This window comes from Geotrypetes seraphini, chromosome 6, assembly GCF_902459505.1.
Source record: "Geotrypetes seraphini chromosome 6, aGeoSer1.1, whole genome shotgun sequence".
Taxonomy (NCBI): Eukaryota; Metazoa; Chordata; class Amphibia; order Gymnophiona; family Dermophiidae; genus Geotrypetes; species Geotrypetes seraphini.
Window position 1 is genome coordinate 248,081,942 of NC_047089.1, and position 26,519 is coordinate 248,108,460.

The 26,519-nt window shown below is 47.6% G+C and overlaps 1 protein-coding gene across 1 annotated transcript in view; it reads left to right on the forward strand.

The window, feature by feature from the left end:
• ATP6AP2 (ATPase H+ transporting accessory protein 2) overlaps positions 1 to 26,036 on the forward strand; it is a 72,066-nt gene extending 46,030 nt beyond the window's left edge. Inside the window, exons 8-9 of the mRNA XM_033949445.1 lie at positions 14,192 to 14,311; positions 23,925 to 26,036. Of these exons, the coding sequence (XP_033805336.1) occupies positions 14,192 to 14,311; positions 23,925 to 24,119 (315 nt within the window). The 3' untranslated portion in view covers positions 24,120 to 26,036. The remainder of the gene's footprint in view (positions 1 to 14,191; positions 14,312 to 23,924) is intronic.
• The last annotated feature ends 483 nt before the right edge of the window (positions 26,037 to 26,519 follow it).

The following is a 26,519-nucleotide window of genomic DNA, read 5'->3' on the forward strand; positions in this document are numbered from 1 at the left end:
AGTACAACATATCATTCTTATATTCATCTTAAGAGATGGAATAATCATTTGCATCTCAGACAGGGAGGGAACAGAAAATGATGAACGGGTACTAAAAGATAGGGATTCAGATTTAATGGGAGAACAAACAAATTAGTGAAGCAAGATCTCCCTCGGCTGAACCCATGCTGACTCTGTCCCATTAAATCATGTTTGTCTATGTTCAATTTTATTTTTATTTTTTTATAATTGTGTCCACTAATTTGTCCCGCACTGAAGTCAGGTTTAAAGGTCTATAATTTCCTGGATCTCCCCTGGAATCCTTTTTAAAAATTGGCATAATATTGGCCACCCTCCAGTCTTCAGGTACTACAGACAATTTTAGCAACAGGTTACAGATCACTAACAGCAGGTCAACAATTTCAGTACCCTGGGATGTATACCATCTGGTCCAGGTTATTTATTACTTTTTAACTTGTCAATTTGTCTTGGTAAATCTTCCAGATTCACCAAGATTTCTTTCAGTTCCGCCACATCATCACCCTTGAAAACCAGTTCAGGTTCAGGTAGATCTCTTACACCTTCCATAAAGACCAAAGCAAAGAATTCATTCAGTCTCTCTGCTATGGCCTTATCCTCCCTAAGCACCTCTTTTGATCCTTGATCAGCCCATGGACCCACAAATTCCTTCACAGGTTTTCTGCTTCTGATGTACCTAAAAAAATTGTTATGAGTTTTTGCCTCTTTGGCAAGTTTCTCTTCATATTCTTTTGTAGCTTTCTTTATCAATACTTTGCATCTAATTTGCCAGTGCTTATGTCTCTTCTTATTTTCTTCATTTGGATCCTTTTTCCATTCTTTAAAGGATGGTTTTTTTTGGCTCTAATAGCCTCTTTCACTTCACCTTTTAACTGTGCCGGCTTTCGTTTCCTCTAGAGAATGACACGGTGACAAAATTCATCACCATTACCGTCCCCGCGGATAACCGCGGGAAATAAACCCATGTCATTTTCTAGAGTCTATTTCATCCTCTGTCCTTCTACACCAGCATTCTTCAAAGCAAAGCTTGCGGGTCAGTGGTTGTGGCCATTCATACTCTGATTCTTCCCTCTTTCCTTAAAGAATGACATGAAGATGGTTATCCGCGGGGACGGGAACGGTGATGAATTTTGTTACCGTGTCATTCTCTAGTTTCCTCCTCTTTCCACATGTGGTCTGGGCTTCCATGATGGTATTTTTAAATAACATCCATGCCTGGTTTACAGTCCTAACCTTTGCAACTGATCCTTTTAGTTTCTTTTTAACCATTTTCCTCATTTGATCATAGTTGCCTTTTCGAAAATTAAATGCTGCTACAGTAGATTTTTTTTTTTTTTTGCAATGTCACTCCAGGTATCAGCTCAAATTTGATCACCTTATGATCACTGTTTCCCAGTGGACCCAACACAGTCACCTCCTATGCTATGCCTTGCATTCCACCAAGGACCATATCTAAAATAGAAACATGATGGCAGATAAAGGCCTTCCAGTCTGCCCATCCGCAGTAAACTCTTGACGGATCCTGGACCAGTTGCTACAAGAAAGTCATTTAGGACATCTAGGAATTTTATCTCCCTAGCACTCCCTGATGTAACATTTAACTAGTCAATGTTGGGGTAATTGAAATAAACCATTATTATGATGAACCTTGCAAAACCCTATAATCCATCAGCCAGGAGATGTCACTGTAGAAACATCAGCAATGGAAGAAATACGGCCTGCCAAAAAATGGAGCTAACTAGAAGATGAAACATAGAAACATAGAAGATGACGGCAGAAAGGGGCCATGGCCCATCAAGTCTGCCCACTCTAATGACCCACCCCCCATGACATTACCCCCCCTAGAGTTCCCACATGTATATCCCATTCCATAGCAAAGCAGCAGATGAATCCAGAGACTAGTGGGTATAGCTCACATCGACCAGCAGGTGGAGATAGAGAACTGATTAACAGTTGGCCTTAAAGCCTGGTGTTCCTCCTGTTGATTCAGTTTTGCTCTATCTCCCAGCAGGGATGGAGCTTACTCGTTAGCTCCTGGATTCTGGCTGGGGCCGGTTTAAGTGTGTTCCTGTGGCTTCCTCTGTTGAGACTAGTTCTCTTCAGTAGGACAGGGGTGCCTGGCTGAGCGGTGCCGGCTTTGGGAGCTACACCTGGGCCCTCCCAGGTCCCTTCTCCACCCTCCCCTCCGTTTGTTTGAGCGGTTTCTTGGGCCACTGCAGGAGTGTTGTTCTTGGTTTCTTCATTCCAGTAAAAAAAACAAAAAAAAAACCACGACTTCCTGCTTGTGCTGAGCTGTTTTCGAGTGGCTTGCAGTACAATTACCAGCTGTAACCTGGCTTCAGTTTGAGCGGGGGACCGGTTGGTGAGTAACTTTTTTGGCTGTCTGCTTCATGCTTCAGTAGTCGGTTGTTCGTTTTCGTGGACCGCGGTAGCTGGGGGGCGGAGTCGGCGGTCGGCGGCGTGTCGCCGCGTGTGTAAAAAAAAAAAAAAAAAAGTTTTTGTGTTCACCGATTGAAGAGATGGCGGCGGAGGCTACTCTGCGGTGCTCGCGCTGTGGAAATCTTCTGGATCCGGGCGAGTGGGAGTTGTCTGCTCGAGCGTTCGGCATGCTAGTCCGTCGTTGGGGGTTGCCAGAGATGGATCTCATGGCCTCGTCCCGCAATGCGAAGTTGCCTCGGTTCTTCAGCAGACGCAAGGAAATGGGATCAGAGGGGGTGGACGCGTTAGCTCTCCCATGGCCTCCAAATTCCCTTCTGTATGTGTTCCCGCCTTGGCCCGCCGAGTGTTACAGCGCATCTCTCGCTTTCGCGGCAAAGTCATCCTGGTGGCTCCGGATTGGCCGCGTCGGCCGTGGTACGCAGATCTGATTCAGCTTTCGGTAGGCGAGCGGGTAACGTTCCAGGTAACCCCGGACTTACTGACTCAGGGTCCAATATTGATGGAAGATCCGGCCCGCTTTGGTCTTACGGCCTGGCTATTGAGCGGTCAAGGCTAAAAAAGAAGGGCTATTCAGAACGGGTGATTGCCACCCTGCCTAAAGCTAAGAAAATTTCGACTTCAGCCTCCTATGCGAGAGTCTGGAGAATTTTTGAGGCGTGGTGCGGCCGCCAGGGATTGGCGCCCTTCCAGGCATCTCTGCCGGCTATTCTTGCTTTCCTGCAGGAGGGCGTAGAGAAAGGGTTAGCCTATAACTCTTTAAAGGTTCAGGTGGCGGCTATTGCCTGTTACAGGGGCCGGGTGGCTTGCTCGTCGCTCACGTCACAGCCGGATGTGGTCCGTTTCCTCAAGGGGGTTCACCATATCCGGCCGCCGGTTAAGCGGATTTGTCCAACATGGAACCTTAAACTCGTCCTTGGGAAGTTGCAGGGGGCACCTTTTGAGCCCCCGTCGGCGGCCACTTTGAAAGATGTCACGCTGAAAACAGTGTTTTTGGTGGCGATGGCTTCAGTAAGGCGGGTATCGGAACTACAGGCGCTTTCTTGCAGAGAACCCTTTTTACGTTTTTTGGAAACTGGGGTGTCGGTGTGTACGGTGCCGTCCTTCCTCCCTAAGGTTATTTCTTCCTTTCATGTGAACCAGAGTTTGTTTCTCCCATCCTTCCGGAAGGAGGATTGGGGAAAACGATTTTTGTCTTTGCGTCTACTGGATGTACGACGTGTGCTTCTCCATTATTTGGGGGTGACGAATGATTTTCGTAGGTCGGACCATCTCTTCGTGTTGTTCGCGGGTACAAATAAGGGGATGGCGGCGTCTAAGGCGTCCATTGCGCGTTGGGTCAAGGAAACTATTGCTTCGGCTTATGTGTTGACAGGGAAGAAAGTACCGGAGCACCTTCATGCTCACTCCACTCGGGCTTTGGCTACGTCTTGGGCGGAGTCCGGGGGGATGTCTTTAGAGGAAATTTGCCGGGCGGCCACTTGGTCGTCGGGAAATACCTTTTCAAAGCATTACCGGTTAGACGTAGCGGCCCGTTCGGAGGCAAGTTTTGGCGCTGCAGTGCTAGCAGAGGCGGCATTGGCGTCCCACCCGGTTTGAGTTTGCTTTGCTACATCCCACTAGTCTCTGGATTCATCTGCTGCTTTGCTATGGAAGGTAAAATTATGGTCTTACCTGTTAATTTTCTTTCCTTTAGAAGCAGCAGATGAATCCAGAGCCCCTCCCCAAGTGCACTGTCTGTGTGTAGGGTGTTTGTTTAGTTGTTTGGTTAGGCTATGGTTGGTAATTGTATTATTTCATTGCTGAGGGGCACATTTTCTACTGGAATGAAGTTTTATGGATGCTCATTCTCCTTTCGTGATGCTTGGGCAAAGTGCATAACTGAATCAACAGGAGGAACACCAGGCTTTAAGGCCAACTGTTAATCAGTTCTCTATCTCCACCTGCTGGTCGATGTGAGCTATACCCACTAGTCTCTGGATTCATCTGCTGCTTCTAAAGGAAAGAAAATTAACAGGTAAGACCATAATTTTACCTTTCCTTTTAAAGTCTGGCACGCTGCTGGCCTCAATCACCTGAAGTGGAAGTTCGTTCCAGTGATCAACCACCCTTTCAGTGAAGAAATACTTCCTGGTGTCGCCATGAAATTTTCCACCCCTGATTTTCAGCGGATGCCCTCTTGTGGCAACACCTTCCTCCGAGCTCCAATTGAATATAATCTAGACATCAAAAGCTGGCAATTGAGGCAGATCAAGCAAAAAATGCTAACACCATCTAAATAGTAACACTCTATAACTAATTCCCCTTTCTCAACCCTCTTTAACAGCCCCCTCCCCTTCCCAATTTGTACTGAAGAACAGAGACAGCCTTAGGGCTAGATTCACTAAGGACACTGATCGTGTCCCGACCACTTTGCGACCCCCTAACCCGATTCACTAACCTTGCTCCTGATCCGCACATGCAAATGAGGGGGAATGGCATGCAAATATAGGAAGACAGCAATTCACTAAAAAATTTCATGAACACCAACTGGGCTGGCCGATCAAAAAATAAGCGACTGCTGAGGACCAGTTGCTCAGGTCCTCTCCGATTTGCCTTGCTATCTCTCACGACTCTCCTGCTCTCTGCCCTGACTCACCACTTGCCGCCCTGATATCTGCCCTGACTCACCACTTGCCGCCCTGATCTCTGCCCCAACTCGCCTCTTGCCGTCCTGCTCTCTACCCCGACTCACCTCTTGCCGGCCTGCTCTCTGCCCCGATTTGCCTCTTGCTCTTTGCCCTGACTCTCTTCTTGCCGCCCTGCTCTCTGCCCCGACTCACCTCTTGCCACCCTGCTCTCTGCCCTGACTCTCCTCTTGCTGCCCTGCTCTCTGCCCTGACTCTCCTCTTGCTGCCCTGCTCTCTGCCCTGACTCTCCTCTTTCCGCCCTGATCTCTGCCTCAACTCGCCTCTTGCCGTCCTGCTCTCTGCCCCGATTTGCCTCTTGCTCTTTGCCCTGACTCTCTTCTTGCCGCCTGCTCTCTACCCCGACTCGCCTCTTGCCACCCTGCTCTCTGCCCTGACTCTCCTCTTGCTGCCCTACTCTCTGCCCTGACTCTCCTCTTTCCGCCCTGATCTCTGCCCCAACTCGCCTCTTGCCGTCCTGCTCTCTACCCCGACTCACCTCTTGCCGGCCTGCTCTCTGCCCCGATTTGCCTCTTGCTCTTTGCCCTGACTCTCTTCTTGCCGCCCTGCTCTCTGCCCCGACTCGCCTCTTGCCACCCTGCCCTCTGCCCTGACTCTCCTCTTGCTGCCCTGCTCTCTGCCCTGACTCTCCTCTTTCCGCCCTGATCTCTGCCTCAACTTGCCTCTTGCCGTCCTGCTCTCTGCCCCGACTTGCCTCTTGCTCTTTGCCCTGACTCTCTTCTTGCCACCCTGCTCTCTGCCCCGACTCGCCTCTTGCCACCCTGCTCTCTGCCCTGACTCTCCTCTTGCCGCCCTGCTCTCTGCCCTGACTTGCTGGCCCTTCCCTGCAGTGCGAGCCCGTGGTTTTAACCCGCGGGTTTATTTATTTATTTTTTTTTATTTTTTCTTTATTCATTTTCATATTTTACATGAAGTGTACAAAATATTGAGTTACAACTAATGAATACACAATATCACTTTTATATCTATTACATAATATTCTGAACAAATTTTTTTTATCCCCTCTCCCACCCCCCACCCTTCAAGTACTTTCCAATCACCTTATACATATTGTATACCATATTATAACATATTATGTAAAATTATTTTCACTACCCCATTCAGCATATAACCTTAATTATACAACCCGTGGGTTTAAAGCAGGTTAAAACCATCGGCTCGCAAAGTAAAAAAGTTTAAAAAAAAGTTTGGTGTATGATATTGAAAATTTTTCAAGTGATGTTGTATTATATTTGGTTGATATTTACTGTACACTTGATGTAAGTTTAAAAATGAATAAAGAAATTATAAAAAAAAAGTTTCAAGCTCTGTAAGCATGCACAGACCATCTACACAGGCAAAGAAAATGGTCTGCGCATGTGTTGGGATCGCTCTTCAGCGATCCGTGTGGTCGGTTGGGGGCATGACTCCGATCGCCCCCATTTGCATAAGGACACTTCGTAAATCAGCCCCCTGGCCACGGATCAGATCGGATTGGATCCCTGGGCTTAGTGAATCTAGCCCTTAGTTCTTTAAGCCAGATAACATTCTAAAATACACAGTCAAAGCTTCCCCCCCCCCTCAGAATTTGTTGCGGCTTGTTCATTAATTATGCACAAGCCATTTAAGACAACACTCCTGGCTCTAGTTGATAAGACATGAATATAGTCCCTACCATTGTTTCATAAATCTCCATTAGTCTTCCACCCTCATTTTCTCATCACTATTAATTCTGATGCAATGAGGCCCTCCAGTGCCAAAAAGGAGGTGGTTCACAGTAATTCTTGCATGTAAGTCCTTTTGATTTACCCCATCACCTGCCCTTTTCCAGTCCACATCCTTCACCTCTTACCTTCGCGTTTAATAGCACTTGATATACCACTGTATGAGTAGCCCTTCAGAGTGGTTTACCATATCAAAATTCAATATGAAAGAGAAAATAAATACATCAGATATGAAAGGGAGAGTGGAGGTTGCTTAGCTAGAGACCCGCATTACCCCAAACAGTCCATCATGCAGCAAAGTCTAGTATTAAATGCATCCTTGAACAGAGAGGTTTTTAAACAGTCTTCCAAGCGTAAAGATATGAAAAGGATGGAGTCGTTCCAGAGGAAGGCTACAAAAATGGTGTGTGGTCTTCGTGATAAGGCGTATGGGGACAGACTTAAAGATCTCAATCTGTATACTTTGGAGGGGAGATATGACAGAGACGTTTAAATACCTACATAATGTAAATGCGCATGAGTCGAGTCTCTTTCATTTGAAAGGAAACTCTGCAATGAGAGGGCAACGGATGAAGTTAAGAGGTGACAGGCTCCGGAGTAATCGAAGGAAATACTTTTTTACAGAAAGGATGGTAGATAAGTAATGATAGATTTAATATTGGTAACGATTATAGTAGATTAAAGTAAATTTAATTGGATAGTATTAAATTTTAAGATGAATAGAATTCATTAGTAATACATATTAACTAAATGGTTTTATTGAAGGCATATTAAATTGGTGGGAATCTATTATTAAGTACTAGTCTTTAAGCCCGTTAACATTAATGGGTGCTAGAATAGATGTCTGTCTTTCTTTACCTCTCTCTCCTTGGCCGCTGTTTGTATCCTTCTGTCTCCCCCTCCCCCCCGAGCAAAGCTGTCTGCCCCCAGCACCCACCTCCCCCCCAAATGTCTCTCCATGGCCCTCTTCTGTCTTCCCCCCCAGAGCAAAGCTGTCTGTCCCCAGCACACCTCCCCCCTTCCCTATCTCTCCATGGCCCCTTCTGTCTCCCCCCAGCACACCCCTCCTCCCAAAGCAGCCCCCTTTCCCTCTCCCACTGACTCTCTGGCCCCCTTTCTCTGTCTGTCTTTCTGTCTCCCTCCCTCCCGCTGTCTGTCTGTCATTTTTCCCCATTTCCCTGTGCAGCTGCATTTCCATCCCACTTCCCTATGCAGCAGCAACAGCATTTCCCTCTTATCCCCACCTTTCCTGTGGAGAAGCAGTAGCAGCATTTTCCCCCACCCCCCTTTCCCTTCTCTTACCTGCTCCGTTCGGCCCCTCCCCCTTCTTTTATTGCTGTTGTCCTGCTCGATCTGGTCTGCTCCTGACCCTCCCACCGCCGACAAACCTCGGGGCTCCAGCCGCGTAGGCAGCACTTTAAACACGCTGCTTCGCGGCCTTCTACTGCCGATTTCCTCTGCCGCGTCTGTCTCCGACGATGTCATCAGAGACGCGGCAGAGGAACTCGGCAGAGAAGGGCGCAAAGCAGCGTGTTTATAGTGCTGCCTACGCCGCTGGAGCTGGGAGGTTTGTGGAGGGTCAATGGCCAGAGCAGGGCTGCTGTCCACCACTCGTTTGCTGCCACTGGTGCTGCCTACTCCGCTGGAGCCGGGAGGTTTGTAGAGAGCACAGTCACGCGCATTCGCCTCCAGCCCCTGCAAGCGCCATGAAGTGTCAATTAGAATGTTGCCACAGAAGCACACCTCACGGCGCCAGGACTCACGAATTTTTGAGAGCATATGCGTGCTCTAGCGTTTTATTATTATTGATAAGTAATAAGTAAAGAATATAAATAATGATTGATTGAGATATACATGATAACCTAATTAATAATAGAACAGAATAGAATAAGGAGAATTAAAAAGGGGTAATATAAAATTTTAGGGGGAATAGAATTGATATAAAGTTCATATTACTAAATATTTTATTAGATGATTTATTGAAAATATGGGATTTAATGAATTGAGAAGTTTTCTTTTTAATATATGATCTAGTTTATTGATATTAGAATTACACCTAAATATTTTATTAATTTTCCAAAGAATCCAGTTCTATATTGCTATAGGAAATAGTTGTAATTTAATAATACTTGTTATTTCAAGTATATAAAGTTACAGAAATATATTTTTATTTTTAGAATGAATGGATTCTTGAAGGTTTATATTATTTAAATGTTTACATTTATCAATAGCATAATTCAAAGGATGGGTATAAAAGTTAGATTAATAATATATAATTTATGTTTCAGATTATAGAATTCTTAGCTTATTATAATTGTATAATTAGTTTTTAAATTTAGCCTGTGAGGAGTTTTTTATCACCTGATTTCATATATGCGTTTCCAAGTTATCACTATTAATTTAGGAGGGTTGGGGATGTGGTTATGGAGGGAGGGAATGGGGGAAAATAGGGGTTTTTAAATTTGGGAGAAATGATTATTTAGTAAATAAGAACATAAGCAATGACTCTGCTGGGTCCAGACCTGGGGTCCGTCATGCCCAGCAGCCCGCTCACGCGGCGGCCCAACAGGTCCAGAACCTGTGCAGTAATCCTCTATCTATACCCCTCTATCCCCTTTTCCAGCAGGAAATTGTCCAATCCTTTCTTGAACCCCAGTACCGTACTCTGCCCTATTACGTCCTCTGGAAGCGCATTCCAGGTGTCCACCACACGTTGGGTAAAGAAGAACTTCCTGGCATTTGTTTTGAATCTGTCCCCTTTCAACTTTTCCGAATGCCCTCTTGTTCTTTTATTCTTTGAAAGTTTGAAGAATCGGTCCTTCTCTACTCTCTCTATGCCCTTCATGATCTTGTAAGACTCTATCATATCCCCTTTAAGTCTCCTCTTCTCCAGGGAAAAGAGACCCAGTTTCTCCAATCTCTCAGCGTATGAAAGGTTTTCCATCCCTTTTATCAGACGTGTCGCTCTCTAAACCCTCTCGAGTAACGCCATATCCTTCTTAAGGTATGGCGACCAATATTGTACGCAGTACTCCAGATGCGGGCGCACCATCGCCCGATACAACGGCAGGATAACTTCTTTCGTTCTGGTAGTACCCTTCTTGATTATACCTAGCATTCTATTTGCTCTCTTAGCGGCCGCTGCGCACTGTGTAATTTGAATTACGGGAAAATATTTGTATGCATTATGTATTAACTAGTATTTTAGCCCGTTATATTAACGGGTGCTAGAATATATGTCTGTGTCTTTTGTTTCTGTCTCTCTCCCTGGCCCCCTTTGTATGTCTGTCTTTCTGTGTCTCTCCCTGCCCCTGTGTCTTTCTTCTTTTCTTTTTATCTATCTGTCTCTCTCCCTGCCTCCTATGCAGCAGCATTTCTCTCCCACCACTTCCCTGTACAGCAGCCACAGCAGCATTCCCTCCCCCTCCATTTCCCTCCCCCCACACCACTTCCCTGTGCAGCAGCAGCGTTTCCCCAACCCCCCCCTTTCCCTTCCCGCGGTCTGGCCGGCTCCCTTAGTCCCTTCCCCCCCTTCCCTTCCCGCGGTCCCAACAAACCTTCCGATTCCAGCAGCGTCTGCAGCACTCTACACGGGTGCTAGAGTAGATGTCTGTCTGTCTGGGGAGGGGTTTCCTTTGTCTCTCTCTCCTTGCACGCTGCTTGTCTGTCATCTTTTCTGTCTGTCTCTCCCTATGTCCTTTGTGCCCTCAGTGCCTCCTTCCCATGTCCTTAGTATCTCTTCCTATGTCCTTAGTGTCCCCATTACCTCCTTCCTGTGTCCATGCCCCTAGTGCCTTCTTCCCATGTCCTTAGTGCCCCCAGTGCCTCTGTACTATGTCCTTAGTGCCCCAGTGCCTGCGTACTGTGTTCTTAGTGCCCCAGTGCCAGCGTACTGTGTCCTTAATGCCCCCAGTGCCTCCTTCCTATGGCCTTAGTGCCCCCAGTGCCTCCTTCCTGTGTCCTTAGTGCCCCCAATGCCTCTGTCCTGCTTAGTGCCCTCAGTGCCCATTTATATGTTCTTAGTGCCCCCAGTGCCTCCTTATGTCCTCATTATCTTCCAGACTTTGTCCCACCCCCACTCCCGATGTCAGCCTGCCTGCCTCCCATCCCCTTCCATTGACCCCCCCACCCCCATACCAGCCTGCCTGCCTCCCATCCCCCTGAGCAGCATGTTTCCATGAAACCACACCACCCCCCGATGCCAGCCTGCCTGCCTGCCTTCCATTGAAACCCCCCCCACCCCCCCCTCCGTTGCCATCCTGCCTTCCTCCCATCCCCCTTCCATTGAACCCGCCCCACCCCCATGCCAGCCTGCCTGCCTGCCTCCCATTGAAACCCAACCCCCCTCCGATGCCAGCCTGCCTGCCTGCCTCCCATCCCCCTTCCATTGAAACCCCCCCACCCCCCATGCCAGTCTGCCTGCCATCCCCCTGAGCACATGTTTTTAACCTACACACACACCTTCCCCCCCCCTCCGCCGACCCTACCCGGCATACCAGAAACCCCCGTTGACCCTCCCAGCCGACCCTCCCACCGCTACACAGCCGACAAACCTGGCAGCTCCAGCAGCGTCCCAGGCACACTAAACATGCTGCTTCGGCTCTTATACTGGCCTAATTTCCTCTGCTGCGTCCCTGATGATGGTGTGTTAGTGGTGTGGCGGGTAGGGTCGGCGGCCGGGGGGATGGAGGAGTGGAAGTCGCGGTGTGTTACCTGGCCGGTCCTTCGACGCTTCTTGGCGGCCGACAGCTCCGCATGCGCACTCCTACCTGCGGGTCCCTACATCGCAGGGAAAACGGGCACACGCAGGTGGGAGTGTGCATGCGAGCTTAGGGCTTTATTATAATAGATTAAATAGCAGCGGCCCGAGCACCGAGCCCTGAGGGACACCACTCGTGACCCTCCTCCAGTCTGAGTAGTGGCCCTTTACTCCTACCCTGTTTCCTGCCCGCCAACCAGTTTCTGATACATCTATGTACGTCTCCTTCCACACCATGGTTCTTCAGTTTCTGAAGTAGGCGTTCATGGGGTACCTTGTCAAAGGCTTTTTGGAAATCTAGATATATGATGTCTATGGGGTCTCCTCTGTCCATCTGTTTGTTAATTCCTTCGAAGAAGTGCAATAAGTTCGTTAGGCACGATCTCCCCTTGCAGAAACCATGTTGGCTGGTTATCAGAAGTTCGTTTCTTTCAATGTCAGCATTTATGAGACAAAGTTGTTTTTTTCTGTTGCATAGAGCATTCTGGACCCCTGTTCGTTTACAAAAATTGGATAGCTCTAAGTCTAATAGATGTTGGCATTGTCATCTTGAGGCAGGGACTCTAGATCAGTGTTTTTCAACCAACGTGCATCAGGCCCAAAACAGTGTTCTTCAACTGCCAGTCCACGGTGCGATCGATGCGGCGTTATCTTTGAGCCAGCTCCCTCTTCCTAACTGATTCAGTGCACAAAGCCATGGGCATTGGCTCCTACGCGCGTCCTGCGCCTGAACTGGAAGCCTTCCAGATGAGGCACGGGACTTGCAAGGTGCAATTAGTACTATTTTGGGGGTGGGGTTTGGGGTGGAGATTGGGTAGAGATGGGCGGGGTCTGGCCCACTACTTAGCTCAGTGTTCTTCAATCGCCGGTCCACAGAATAATTATTTTATTTCTGCCAGTCCATAGGTATAAAAAGGTTGAAAAACACTGCTCTAGATCATTTATTATTCTATTGTCCATTCATTTTGGCTTTTTGGAAATCGATATGGGGCCAAATAAATTGTTTATTAGAAAATCTGGTGGCTTTATCATATGATACTATATTATTTGGAATGTCAATGAGGAAAAAAAGTCAAATTTCTGCAAAAAATCATAAGTTATTACTTATTATGACAGGAGTAGCCATTCAACAAATTACATTTAATTGGAAAAATTGGAGTAGACTTAACTACAGTTTCTGGTGGAACTCTCTGTGTCATATATATAAGATGGAAAGAACGCTAGCCACACAAAAAGGAAATTCAATAAATTTCAGGAGGTTTGGGGTCCATTGATAGAATATTGTGATGAGTAAATATCATTTTTCCCTTATTGGTACAATTGTAAAGTGAGGGATGGGGAGGGAGGGACTTCTGATCTGATATTAAATGTTAGATTAATAGAAATATTATATAATATATGATATATGAAATAGTAGGGAGGGGAGGGTGAGTTTAAATATTATAATTTAAGTTGTATATGAAAACTCAAGTGTTAATGTATAAGTTCAAATGATATTTTCTGATACACTTGTTGTAAGATGTAAAAATGAAGAAAGAATTTTTAAAAAAAAAAGAAAGGATGGTAGATGCGTGGAACAGTCTCCCAGAAGAGGTGGTAGAGACAGAGACTGTGTCTGAATTCAATTCAAGAAAGCCACAACATCTGAGTGGCAGGAGGCTGCTTTGGGGCTTCCCCTGCCGCTCAGCTGTTCAGGCTTCCCCAAACCAGCTCTATGCACATGTAACAGCCTGTTTGTGAGCGAGCGATCAGATGAGATTATGGCTGGCCTCCACTAAACTCATTTGCATGAGCAGCTGTTTGAACATTGATCACTGTTTAGAAATCCACCAAAAAATTGGGTCACAGCGACTCCCACGGTCTTAGTGACTGTGTTTTGTGCATCTAGCCCTGAGAGGGCAAAGGATGAAATTAAGAGGTGATAAGCTCAGGAGTAATCTAAGGAAATACTTTTTTACAGAAAGGGTGGTAGATGCATGGAACAGTCTCCCAGTAGAGGCGGTGGAGACAGACTGTGTCTGAATTCAAGAAAGCATAGGACAGGCACATTGGATCTCTTAGAGAGAGGAGTGGATGGGCCATTTGGCCTTTATCTGCCATTATGTTTCTATAATCATAAAGCTCTATGACCTCACAATGCAGGTGTAGAGAGCCTTAGCCTATAGGAAGAGGAGATTCAAATGTTAAGAGCCTTAGCCAATAGGGAGAGGAGAAGATAGTGGATGCTGTGGATGGGCAGACTGGATGGGCCATTTGGCCTTCTTCTGATTTTAACTCACCTTGAGCTTGCATTTGGAAATAATTACATCTAAAATCCAGATGAATTGGGTAATGAAATCAAACAGCATTTTGAAAAAGGAAAATTGAAATACTTTTTCTGCCTGTGGTTATAGCTTGGAGAGAAACACGTGACTGTACCCTCAGATCATAGGGTTCACAGTGTTCTACTGTTATCTCTTTAAAGAGTTGCTATCTTTCACCCTTTCCATGTGGGCTGTAGCAGAATCCATATGGTTAAATAATTTGATTCCTAAAATGTTGAGTTCTTTGACTCGTATACTAATACGCTGATGTTGATCACCTTTCAGTTTGCAGATGAGATTTTCCACATCTATGCGGGGAATGCAATAGTGGAAGTAGTGACTGTGAAGAGCTTTGAGACACCCCTTGTGCGAAAGGCGCGCTCCATCCTCGAGGCAAAGCAGACTGTAAGTGTTAACTTAATCGTGCCCAAAATAATGGCTGAAAGAGGATTACAGTAGAAGTAAAAACAGACATTATCATCTTCGCTAAAAGTAAATTTGACCATGTCTCCCCGCTCCTGGCCAAGCTCCACTGCCTTCCGATAATCGCCAGGGTCCACTATAAATGCGCCTGTTTAGCTTTCAAAATCCTACACGGTATCCTCCCTCCCTTTATCCCTCTCTCTTGGAACTCCTCAAACCCTAATACCACCAGATCCTCCCACAAATTAAAACTATCCTTCCCCTCGCTAAAAGGCATTTCCCACACAGGAAAGCTAGGGACCTCCCTCCACTTCAAAATCACTGAGCTCTGGAACAACCTTACCTCCCCTCTTCGGAACTTGAGCTCTCTCCAAGTTTTCCGCAAGCTTCTGAAAACCTGGCTTTTCTCAAAAATGTAAGTCTCCCTCCAAATTAGGAATCAAGGAAACTCTTATATCTTGGCATCCCAAGTCCTCTAAATTTTCTTCACACTTCTACCTCTAACCCTCTGTTGTAGTCCCTTCCTGTTTCTCCTACTGTAAACCGTGCCGAGCTCTACGAACGTGGAGATGATGCGGTATGCAAACCTAAGGATTTGATTCGATTTAGATACAACACGTTGAAAGTAAGAATAACAAAAGCATAGTCAATAAGAAAATATTTGTGAAACAGCCATTTTTTCAGCAATCGGCAGCATCATAAATAGATTGATATTGCAATTCTAGGGCTTGAGCATTTCATAATTCTTGGCCAATACCAGTCATATAACATTTCTAAATGCATTACTAGTAGGCAGAATCACTCTATATAGAGCATCAAACGTAACTTCAATTCTGCTTATTCCAAATGACCCTTGAATCCATATCTATTGGGACCAGACCATGCAAAGTCTTAAACAAGGTGCGTAACAACAGTTTAAATTGGAGCCTTGCTTTTAATAGGTAACCAACATCATTTAACTGATCTAGTAGCATTAGGATTTGAAATGTTTGTTAAAACCTGGGGAATTGTGGGTTTTATATACCTGTTTTATGTTCTATTCGATATTGAATCACTTGAGTTTAAATGCCTTTTTGAAAACATACGAATAGCCTTACTGATTCAGACCAAAGGTCCATCAAGCCCAGTAGCCAATCCAGGTCACTAATACCTGGCAAAACCCCAAATAGTAGCAACATTCCATGCTACTGTTCCAGGGCACACAAATAGGGGCAATGAACTTAAATCATTCAAAAATCGAGTGATTAAAGAGAATATCGTAGATGCAGAAAAAAATCACTCTTAATGGTATTTATAAATGCACTGTATTGGTAATACATGAACTATTAGTAAACTCTATGCTCAGAATCATGGAGGCAATAACTGGGGAGAATCCCGACACTACTGCCTCACCGCCCAATCATCGCATATTCAAAAAGGAATTGGAAAGGACTTCAAATATATAAATTTATAAAGTCATGTGCCTCTGGAGCTAAACTTATCTACTTGTGTACGTCTATAGTTAGAATATGAACAGCAAACTTATCTTGTAGCTTGCAGGTTCCAACGTGCCACGTTTCGTTCCTGCTTCAGGGAACCAATGATGATTTACAAAAGGTTTCTAATAACGGGCGTGAATGATTCAAAAAATAGAATGGCTCTCACATATTTAGCGAAAAACAATTCACAAAGCTTCCTCCTGGTTTACATGAGCATAAAGTTTACTAATAGTTCATATATCCACTGATACAGGGCATTTATAAATACCATTAAGAGTGATTTTTCTGCATCCACTGTTTCAGGGCAGGCAGTGGCTTCCTCCATGTCTTTCTCAATAACATTCTATATGGACTTTTCTTCTAGGAAGTTGTCCAAAGCTTTCTTAAACAGACCAACAAAAAAGGCAAGGGAGGTGTCTTTTCAAACAATAATCAGTCTTTATTCCCACTGTTTTGAATAAAGACTGATCATTGATTGAAAAGACACCTCCCTTGCCTTTTTTGTTGGTCTGTGTTCTTCTGCCTGCCAAAACTTTCTTAAAACCAGCTACGCTATCTGCTCTTAACCCAGTTGTGTACCGCTCTCTGCGGTTTACTTAAATCTAGAGCGCAGATTAATTCACAGTTTCAGTGCTGATTCATTGGGTAAGGGTCATCCTAACTTTTTCACGCCCAAGGCAAACCTACATTAACAATGTGTGGCAGGTCAGTTTCTACATGAAAAGCATTCAAATGGCCCTCAGAAGAGTTGGGGGAAACACCAGTGTAAGACCAGATAGCATAGCTAGTTTTAAGAAAGGCTTGGACAATTTCCTGAAGGAAAGGTCCATAGTCTGTTATTGAGAAAGACATAGGGGAAACCACTGCTTGCCCTGGATCAATAGCATGGAATGTTGCTACACTTTGGCTAGGTACTAGTGACCTGGATTGGCCACCATGAGAATGGGCTACTGGGATTGATGGACCATTGGTCTGACCCAGTATGGCTGTTCTTAAGCCATTATATCATCACTGATGAGATTGGCTGTGAAGCACCGTGGAATGAGGTATTATGACATCACAATCTCAGCTCTGGAATGTTGCTCTCATTGGGGTTCTGGAATCTTGTTATTCTTTGAGATGCTGGAATGTTGCTACTCCTTGGGTTTTGGCCAGGAACTAGGACCTGAATCACGGTTGCAGGTTTCTATGGTCCACCTTGGGGGGATTAGTGCCCAAGAAAAGGATCTAGGTGTCATCATAGACAATACGATGAAATCTTCCGCCCAATGTGTGGTGGCAGCCAAAAAAGCAAATAGGATGCTAGGAATTATTTAAAAAGAGATGGTTAACAAGACTAAGAATGTTATAATGCCCCTGTATCGCTCCATGGTGTGACCTCATCTGGAGTATTGCGTTCAATTCTGTTCTCCTTATCTCAAGAAAGATATAGTGGCACTGAAAAAGATTCAAAGAAGAGCGACCAAGATAGTAAAGGGGATGGAATTCCTCTCGAATAAGGAAAGACTAAAACGGTTAGGGCTCTTCAGCTTGGAAAAGAGACAGCTGAAGGGAGATATGATTGAAGTCTACAAAATCCTGAGTGGAGTAGAATGGGTACAAGTGGATCGATTTTTCACTCCGTCAAAAATTACAAAGACTAGGGGACACTTGATGAAGTTACAGGGAAATACTTTTAAAACCAGTAGGAGGAAATTCTTTAGCACTCTCCAGACCAGTAGAGGTTAACTTTACGAATGGGTATATATCTAATCATGACCAGCAGGTGGAGACTGAAAACAAAACTTTGGGACAGTATATCCTAGCCCCTCCTCTCTATTTCCCTCAGTCTTCTTTCAGTCTCCAGCAGGTGTTGAGTGATCTGTACCCATCTCCCTTGGTAGGGCTGTTGGAATTTGTTTAGGGGGTTTATTGTCCCTGTTTTTAGCCGGACGGAGCTTGGGCGGACTCTGTTTGGGGGTTCGTCCGACCTCGGGGGTGTTAAACCTGGCGGGTCACGAGCGGGGTCCCTCCCCCCACTTCCTCCACCTCCCCACATTTTTTTAGAGGAGCCTCAGCAGTATCCCTTGCCCCCTAAATCAAGCAAGGCATATTGCTTTGAGAGCCTGTGGAGTCTGTTCTGTAAAAAAAAAAAAAAAAAATCCTGAGGTAGTGCTGGTCTGGAGGGTTGTATCCCTTTAAGAAAACAGTATTTTACTGTATTTTTTTCATGTAACCAGCACTTTTTTATAGCTAGGTCGCGTATGGAGCAATTGTGCCCTTCTCCGGGGGAGTAGGACACAATTTTAGTCCAGCCGCGAGGCACTCGCGGTCGGCCTGAACTCGGCGGTTTGGGTCGGTGAGGTGGTGGAGCTCCGTCGGCAGCGGCTGCAGGCGCCCAGAGCTCCCCGCCGATGGTGCCTCGCGAGTCGGCTTGGAGCAGTGGGGAAGCCCGGTCTTCCACAACCGCCCACGGAGGGATTCCCCGAAGGATTCCCTCTCAGCTGATTTTTTGACAGCTGATGCCGGCTTGCCTGCTTTAGCGGCTGAGACTATTCAGGTTTCTCAGCCGCTTCAGGCTATGGAGGGAGCTTTTTTGGCGGGAAAACCGCCATCTTCTCTGTCTGGCCCCTCCATTTTGTCTTCCACCTCAGGTGACCTTCCCCCTGTTTTGACTATGCAGGGGCAAGGTTCTGCTGGGTCCCCTGCTGTGGCAGGGAGTCCCTTGGGACCCTCGGGGGGTTTTTCTCCTGAATTTTTCTTTTCTTTATGCAGAGCCTATTTTCAGGCGGCTGGGGGTCCCGGTTGCGCCCAGGGGGTTTCGGGGGGTGGGTTTTCCTCCGCGCTCCCTGCGGCTTTGCCTCTTTCGTCTGGCGTGACGTCCCCTCCGCCGCCTCCCTTGTCCAAGCGTCCGCGGGTGTCGTGGGACGAGAATTTGTGGTCGGAGGAACGGGTCGGTCTGGAGGAGGACCTGGACCCTTCTGAGGAGTTCCAGGACTCTCTGGAGGGGACGGAAGCTGGCGGCGGGTTGTCGGATTTCCCGTTCTCCAGTGACGAGGCGTCCGTGGTGCGCCTTTTTCAGAAAGATGAGCTGCCTGACCTTATTCAGCAGGTTTCTTCGGTTTTGCGTTTTGAGGACGCGCCGCCGGAGACTCCGCGTGTGGGGGACCCCCTGTTACGGGGGATCCGTTCCGTTTCCCGCTCTTTTCCTATGCATCAGGATATTCGGGATATTATTCTGGAGCGGTGGAAAACGCCGGAGACGCTGTTTCGGCTGGCGCGCAGCATGGCTCGCCTGTATCCCATTCCGGAAGGGGATCGGGCTACGTTAGCTTCGCCAGTCGTGGATGCGGTGGTCTCGGCAATTTCCAAGCGGCATACCGTGCCTGTTGAGGGCGGTTCTGCCTTGCGGGACTCTGAGGAGCGCAAATTGGAGAGCATCCTTAAGCAAAATTTTCAGGTCTCTGCCTTTGGGGTCCAGGCGGCTATTTGTGGGGGACTGGTCGCTCGCGCCGTGTTTCGGTGGGCGGAGCGGGTCTTGGATCGAGAGTCTGACGACTGGTCTCTGGTGGATCAGGAGGTAGCGAAGATTGAGATGGCGGCCTCATTCCTCTCAGATGCTCTATATGACTTGGTGCGGATCTCGGCTAAGTCTATGGCTTTTGGCGTGGCCGCAAGGCGTGTGTTGTGGCTGCGCGCTTGGGCGGCGGATGCTGCGTCCAAAGCTAAGCTTACTAAATTTCCCTTTCGGGGGTCGTTTTTGTTTGGAGAGGACTTGGATAAGTTGATTCAGACTTTGTCGGACTCGAAAGTTCCCCGTCTGCCGGAGGACCGTGCCCGCCCGGCGTCTCGGGGGGGTGCGGCCCGGGGGCGTTTGCGGGATTTTCGCAAGTGTCGCCCTGGGCGTGGGGCTGCTTCTTTCCAGTCTCCGGGATTTTCCCGGGGTCGGTTCTTTCAGCGCATGCAGCCCTTTCGGGGGGCCCGTCGGGGGGCAGGGAATCCCTCCGCCGGTTCCCCCGCTTCCCGTCCTGCGCAATGACGCCTTGCCGGAGCCCCCTTTGGTTCCGGTGGGGGCCCGGCTGCGCGAATTTTTCCCCAAATGGGCCGAGATCACGTCCGATCAGTGGGTCCTGGAGGTGGTGCGGGACGGTTATGCCCTGGAGTTCGCCCGCTCTCTGCCGGATTTTTTCCTCGCTTCTCCGTGTCAGACTCCTGTGAAGACGCAGGCGTTTCGCCAGACCCTTCAGCGCTTGCTAGATCTCAGGGCAGTTGTACCTGTGCCCCCTCCGGAGTGGGGCACGGGCAGGTACTCCATTTACTTTGTGGTGCCCAAGAAGGAGGGGACCTTTCGGCCCATCCTCGATTTGAAAGGGGTCAACAGGGCTCTCAAGATTCCCTCTTTCCGTATGGAAACTCTGCGGTCGGTCATTCTGGCGGTTCAGCCGGGGGAGTTTCTCACTTCTCTCGATCTGACGGAGGCCTACTTGCATGTTCCCATTCGGGCCTCTCATCAGCGTTTCCTGCGCTTTGCGATCTTGGGTCGGCACTATCAGTTCTGTGCGCTTCCCTTTGGGCTGGCCACGGCTCCTCGAACGTTCACCAAGGTGATGGTGGTCGTCGCGGCAGCCTTGCGGTCGGAGGGCATCCTGGTACACCCCTACCTGGACGACTGGTTAATTCGGGCAAAGTCGTTGCAGGAAAGCTCCCGGGTTACTGCTCGGGTGGTGGAGTTTCTCCGGTCGCTGGGCTGGGTGGTCAACCTTTCCAAGAGTCGGTTGGTCCCGGCTCAGCGTCTGGAGTACCTAGGGGTGCTGTTCGACACCTCCTTGGGGAAGGTCTTCCTCCCAGAGGGCCGGGTGAGCAAATTGCAATCTCAGATTCGCCTGCTTTTGGCGTCCCGGTGTCCTCGGGCGCGAGATTTCCTCCAGGTCTTGGGGTCGATGGCGGCGTCCCTGGACGTGGTGAGGTGGGCGCGAGCCCACATGCGTCCTCTCCAGTATGCTCTGCTCCGGAGGTGGTCTCCCCAGAGGCACGGGATGGATGTTCCGGTTCCCCTGCGAGGCTTGGCGCGCTGCAGTCTGCGTTGGTGGCTCCAGACCCCTCACCTAGTTCAGGGGGTGGGTCTGGATCTCCCGCAGTGGACGGTGCTCCTGACGGATGCGAGTCTCCTGGGTTGGGGGGCTCAGTGTTTGGGTCACTCAGCTCAGGGCACCTGGTCCGCGGAGGAGGCCGCCTGGTCGATCAACGTGTTGGAGACCAGAGCGGTCCGTCTGGCGCTGTTGGCTTTCCACTCCCTGTTGCTGGGCAAGTCGGTCAGAGTACTGTCGGACAATGCCACAGCGGTGGCTTATGTCAATCGTCAGGGGGGCACCAAGAGCACTCAGGTGGCGCAGGAGGCGGCTCTGCTCATGGTTTGGGCGGAATCCCATCTGCTGGACCTCTCGGCCTCTCATATAGCCGGAGTAGAAAATGTTCAGGCAGACTTCCTCAGTCGTCACTTCCTAGATCCAGGAGAGTGGTGTCTCGGCGCCGAGGCGTTTCAGTTGATAGTGCAGGCTTGGGGGCAGCCCCTGATGGACCTGATGGCCACGGGTGGCAACGCCAAAGTGCCCCGCTTCTTCAGTCGTCGCAGGGACGGTCTGGCCGAGGGTCTGGATGCTCTGGTCCAGCAGTGGCCAACGGAGGGGCTGTTGTATGTGTTCCCTCCTTGGCCGCTGGTGGGCAGAGTGCTTCTTCGCATTGTTTACCATCCAGGTTTGGTGGTGCTGGTGGCGCCGGATTGGCCTCGCCGTCCGTGGTATGCGGATCTGGTGAGGCACCTGGTTGCGGATCCTCTTCCTCTGCCTCTCTCGGACGACCTTCTGATGCAGGGTCCCATTCCCATGTTCGACCCGTCTCCCTTCTGTCTTACGGCGTGGCTCTTGAAAGGGGTCGCCTTAGCAAGAAGGGATATTCAGACAAGGTGATCTCTACGCTGTTGGGGTCCCGGAGGCTTTCTACCTCTCGGGCTTATGTGCGGTTTTGGCGTCTATTTGAGGAATGGTGTCGGGCGCGGGGAGTGTCCTCTTTTCGCGCTTCTCTGCCTAACATTCTGGAGTTCTTGCAGGATGGCCTGGATAGAGGCCTGGCTTGGTCTTCTCTCCGGGTTCATCTTGCGGCCCTGTCGGCTTTTCGAGGGTTAGTGTCAGGTCAGCGTTTATCGGCTCTTCCTGATGTGATTCGGTTTTTGCGGGCGGCCAAGTTGCTTAGGCCTCCCCTACGGCCCTCGGTTCCCTCTTGGGATCTTAATCTGGTTCTCTCTGTTTTGGTGCGTCCGCCTTTCGAGCCTTTGGACGTCTGTTCTTTGAAGGACCTTACTTTGAAGGCGGTCTTTTTGGTGGCCATTACTTCTGCTAGACGTGTTTCTGAGCTGCAGGCTTTCTCTTGTAGGGCTCCCTTCTTGGAGTTTTCTAGGGAGCGGGTCGTCTTGCGGCCTGTTCCTTCCTTTCTGCCTAAGGTTGTTTCTCCTTTTCATGTCAATCAATCGGTGGTTCTCCCGGTCTTGGGTGGTCGGGAGGGCTCTTCTGAGCAACGGCAGCTGCGCAAGTTGGATGTCGGTCGGGTCCTTCGTTCTTATGTGCAGCGGACCCAGGAATTCCGGAAGTCCGATCATCTCTTTGTCCTCCTGGCGGGTCCTCGTCGGGGAGCTGGCGCTTCTAAGGCTACTATTGCGCGCTGGATCAAGGAGACGATTGCTTCCGCTTATCTTCTGAAACAGCAGCCTGTTCCGGAGTTTCTCAAGGCTCATTCCACTCGGGGTCAGGCGGCTTCTTGGGCTGAGTCGTCGCTCGTGCCTCCTGTGGATATTTGTAAGGCTGCTGTTTGGTCCTCCTTGCATTCCTTTGTTCGTCATTATCGGGTTGATGTGCAGGCGCGTCGGGACGCGGTGTTCGGTGAACGTGTACTGGTATCGGCCCTTCGGGGGTCCCGCCCGTGAGAGGGACTGCTTTGGTACGTCCCATTCGTAAAGTTAACCTCTACTGGTCTGGAGAGTGCTAAAGAAGGAGAAATTAGGTTCTTACCTGCTAATTTACTTTCTTTTAGCTTCTCCAGACCAGTAGAGGTCCCCACCCTGTCTGTTGTTGTTGTTGTTGGGGCTGTTGCGCGGGCAGTTTTTGGTTTTTGCTGCGGGTTCTAGTATTTTTCTAGGGCCGGGGAGAATTGAAGAACAGCGGCTGTGGCTCGGCTGGCTTAGCTGGCGAGCTGTGGGGACATTCTTCCTTCGGGAATTTCTCCTCTGCATTTTCCAACAGCATTTTGGGTTTGTTATTTGTTACTCCTTTCGGAGTATTGTTTTTTCTCTCTGTTGTTTTCCAGTTCTTGGTTCTGCTTGGCTATTCGGCAGACTGAGGGAAATAGAGAGGAGGGGCTAGGATATACTGTCCCAAAGTTTTGTTTTCAGTCTCCACCTGCTGGTCATGATTAGATATATACCCATTCGTAAAGTTAACCTCTACTGGTCTGGAGAAGCTAAAAGAAAGTAAATTAGCAGGTAAGAACCTAATTTCTCCTTTCTTTTCATTCAGAGAATAGTTAAGCTCTGGACCGCATTGCCAGAGAATGTGGTAAGAGCGGATAGCGTAGCTGGTTTTAAGAAAGGTTTGGACATGTTCCTGGAGGAAAAGACCATAGTCTGTAATTGAGAAAGACACGTTAGCATGGAATATTGCTACACCTTGGGTTTTGGCCAGGTACTAGTGACCTGGATTGGCCACCGTGAGAACGGGCTACTGGGCTTGATGTAACCATTGGTCTAACCCAGTAAGGCTATTCTTATGTTCTTAGTGGTTCACATGGATATAGGGCCCAAAATGTCAGCTGCAGGTTCCACTCTGCACAAACACAGAGGGTTTTGGAAATAAGGCCTTCAAGTCCAATGCAACTAATATGGACTTAGCAGGTTTTGGAAATAGTCTTTCAATTATGGTTGAGCTTTCTAGGGCTAAATATTTGTTTGAGATCTAAACAAACTTAATGATATCCTACTCTGTTATAACTGAGAGCCTGATGTGTACCTTTTATTGTGTGTTTAGCTTTTCTGTGACCCTAAATACATCAAAATTTTAATTTTTGCCTGTCTTTCCATTCCCACTGACTAGAATACTCCAGACAACTTGTATAACCTGGCCTACCCCTACAACTTCAACTATGCTGTAGTCTTTAACATTATTCTCTGGCTCATGATTGGCTTGGCCATCGCAGTGATTGTCATCTCGTACAACCTTTGGAACATGGATCCTGGCTATGACAGCATCATCTACAGGATGACCAATCAGAAGATCAGGATGGATTAAAGGGCTACAGAATCCCGATCAAACGCAATTCCTCAGGGCCCAGCAGAGGTCTGTCTTTACCCATGTGTTAGAGGAGTTATGGCTCTCACCAAAGCCCAAATGGTTGAATGAGGTCATTTGGGCTTTCCCAGCATGCAAAGTTCTTCCCTGGCTTGTTGAAATTTCAAATTGATGAAAATTTCATTGTGATCTAAGTAAACAGCAAAGCAAGTGCTCATCGTAGGCTTCCAGCTGTCCAAGCTCTGGTTTTTAATTTTTTTATTCTTTTTCTTGAGGTTTGACCACCTAATTCTTAACTGTTCCTTTTTTTGTGTGTACTTTCCCAGCTTTTGATAGCAGAGGTCTAAGGGACTTTATTTTATCATTCCTGCTTTATCCAGTGATGCGGCTCCTAATTCCATAAGTGGAAAAGACTTTAAGGCAGATTGAACTTCAGGCCCTGATGTGTATCCTGTGCAAACCTTCTAGTTTCTTTAGGTTTAATTTGGGAGATTTTCTAGACTAATGGTTATCGGATCGATCCTTGAGGGAGGTTGCTCACCCACCCCAGCCTCTAGTTTTTCAGAACATACTTAATGATAATTATTGGCAAGCATCCACCTTAAACACTGAAGGCCTGACTCTGGAAACGGTGCCTGCCGTGTGTGAATCATTTCCAGTATTGCGTCTGTTTTCTTCTACAGACTCCTTAAATGTAGGGCATCGTTTTTCAGGCCTACATTTAAGGCATGTGACTTGTACCTACAAGAAGTGCCTATGCCAGCCTCTGTACGTGCACAAACAATGCCTACAGTGTAGACGTCTTTTGCCCCTTCAATTTAAAAAAATATACAGTGCATCCCAATTGGTCTTTTAGATGGTGGTAGGACGCCCACCAATCGAGACACCGTTTTTAGAATCAGGCCCTGAGTGATTAATTTTTATAAAGTGTATTTGGTGTAGAGATCATATATTCTATGTGCAAATTAGCTCATAAAATTGGTTGGGGGGTGTCCTCCATAATAAGCAGACGCACTGCAACGCTGCATCTACTTACCCTCCTCTAAGCTGTGGTAGAGGTCTCTACCACAGCCCGGAGCGCTAAATGCTCTGACTCTCATAGAATTCCTAGCACTGGGAGCTGTGAAAGAAACCTCTACCATGGCTTAGTAAGTGGGCCTATTTGCAGTCGGTGTGTGTTCCCAGGCGCATAGTTTGCAGGGAATGGAGTGAAGCGGCACTGTCCATGTGTGCTTTTTCTAAAGTGTATGTACACCTGCTCCAAAGGTATAATTTGTACAGATGTTCTGCAATACTAGATTATTTTATAAAGGCACAGGGGTGCCAGTGTCGTCTTTGTAACATCGGAGCAGTTTTGGCCATTGTACTTATGGGTCCTGTTATGAAATAACCCCCTGAATTGAAAGCTATCTCCTGAGGGCAAATGGCATTGCCTTCGAGCACACACAGTATATAGAAGTAATGTACTGTATAAAAATGGCCTAATACTGTTTGGGCTTCTGTGTTGTACATTTGTTTTAATCTGAGGTGTCAATTTTTGTTCAAGCCGTGTATATATCTCCTATTTGGTGCTCTGTGATGAGAAATGTATATTAAGTTATATAGGCAGATCAACTTTACTATGTTCACTGCTGGGTGGGGGGGAACCTGTCCAGTTAAAACCAAACTCGTGACTATTTTCTTTTTTATGAGGCGCTTGGCTGTCATCCAAGGTAAACAGCAGGATGTGGAATTGGCAGGAACAGCGGCCGCTGTGAAGCTTTCCATCCTTCATTCCGAGATGTTGTCTCCTACCTTGTTGACTAGTGTTTCCTGTCCTGATCAGAAAGAAAACTGTCTTGTATTTTATTAGTGAAAGTGGACCAGTGATTGTATAATGAATTAGAACAAAAATAAAGAGATTGGGATTCAAAACAAGCTTGTTTGACACACACATTTTTTGAACCCATAAATATACTCAAAAAGGCAACAAGAAATAGCTGTTTCCTAAGTGTTTTTAATTTTGAGAGTATTTGGTGTATTGCTTCAGGGCAACAAAGTGCAACTATGCCCCACACATACATATCTATGAAACCGTTCTGTATTATTGATGGATGTTCTGGAAACAGACTTTGGGGTAAAGCAGACGTAACATTTTTCACACTTGGCTTTTGGATGCTTTTATAGCAAAATGTGAACCTGTCGGGCTCTTCTGATACGTTGGTCCCCACGGACCCTCTGGTCACTAGTGCTGCTCGATTCAGGGAAATAATTTTTGATTCGGCCTATTGAATTGATTTTTTAATTCTATTCAATTTGCTTTTCCCACCAGCGCTGTGATATAATCACAGTAAACAAATAAAGACTTTCCCTCTCTCTTTAAGTCCTAGTTCAAGCTTGCTGTCTTAACATCAGCTCTGG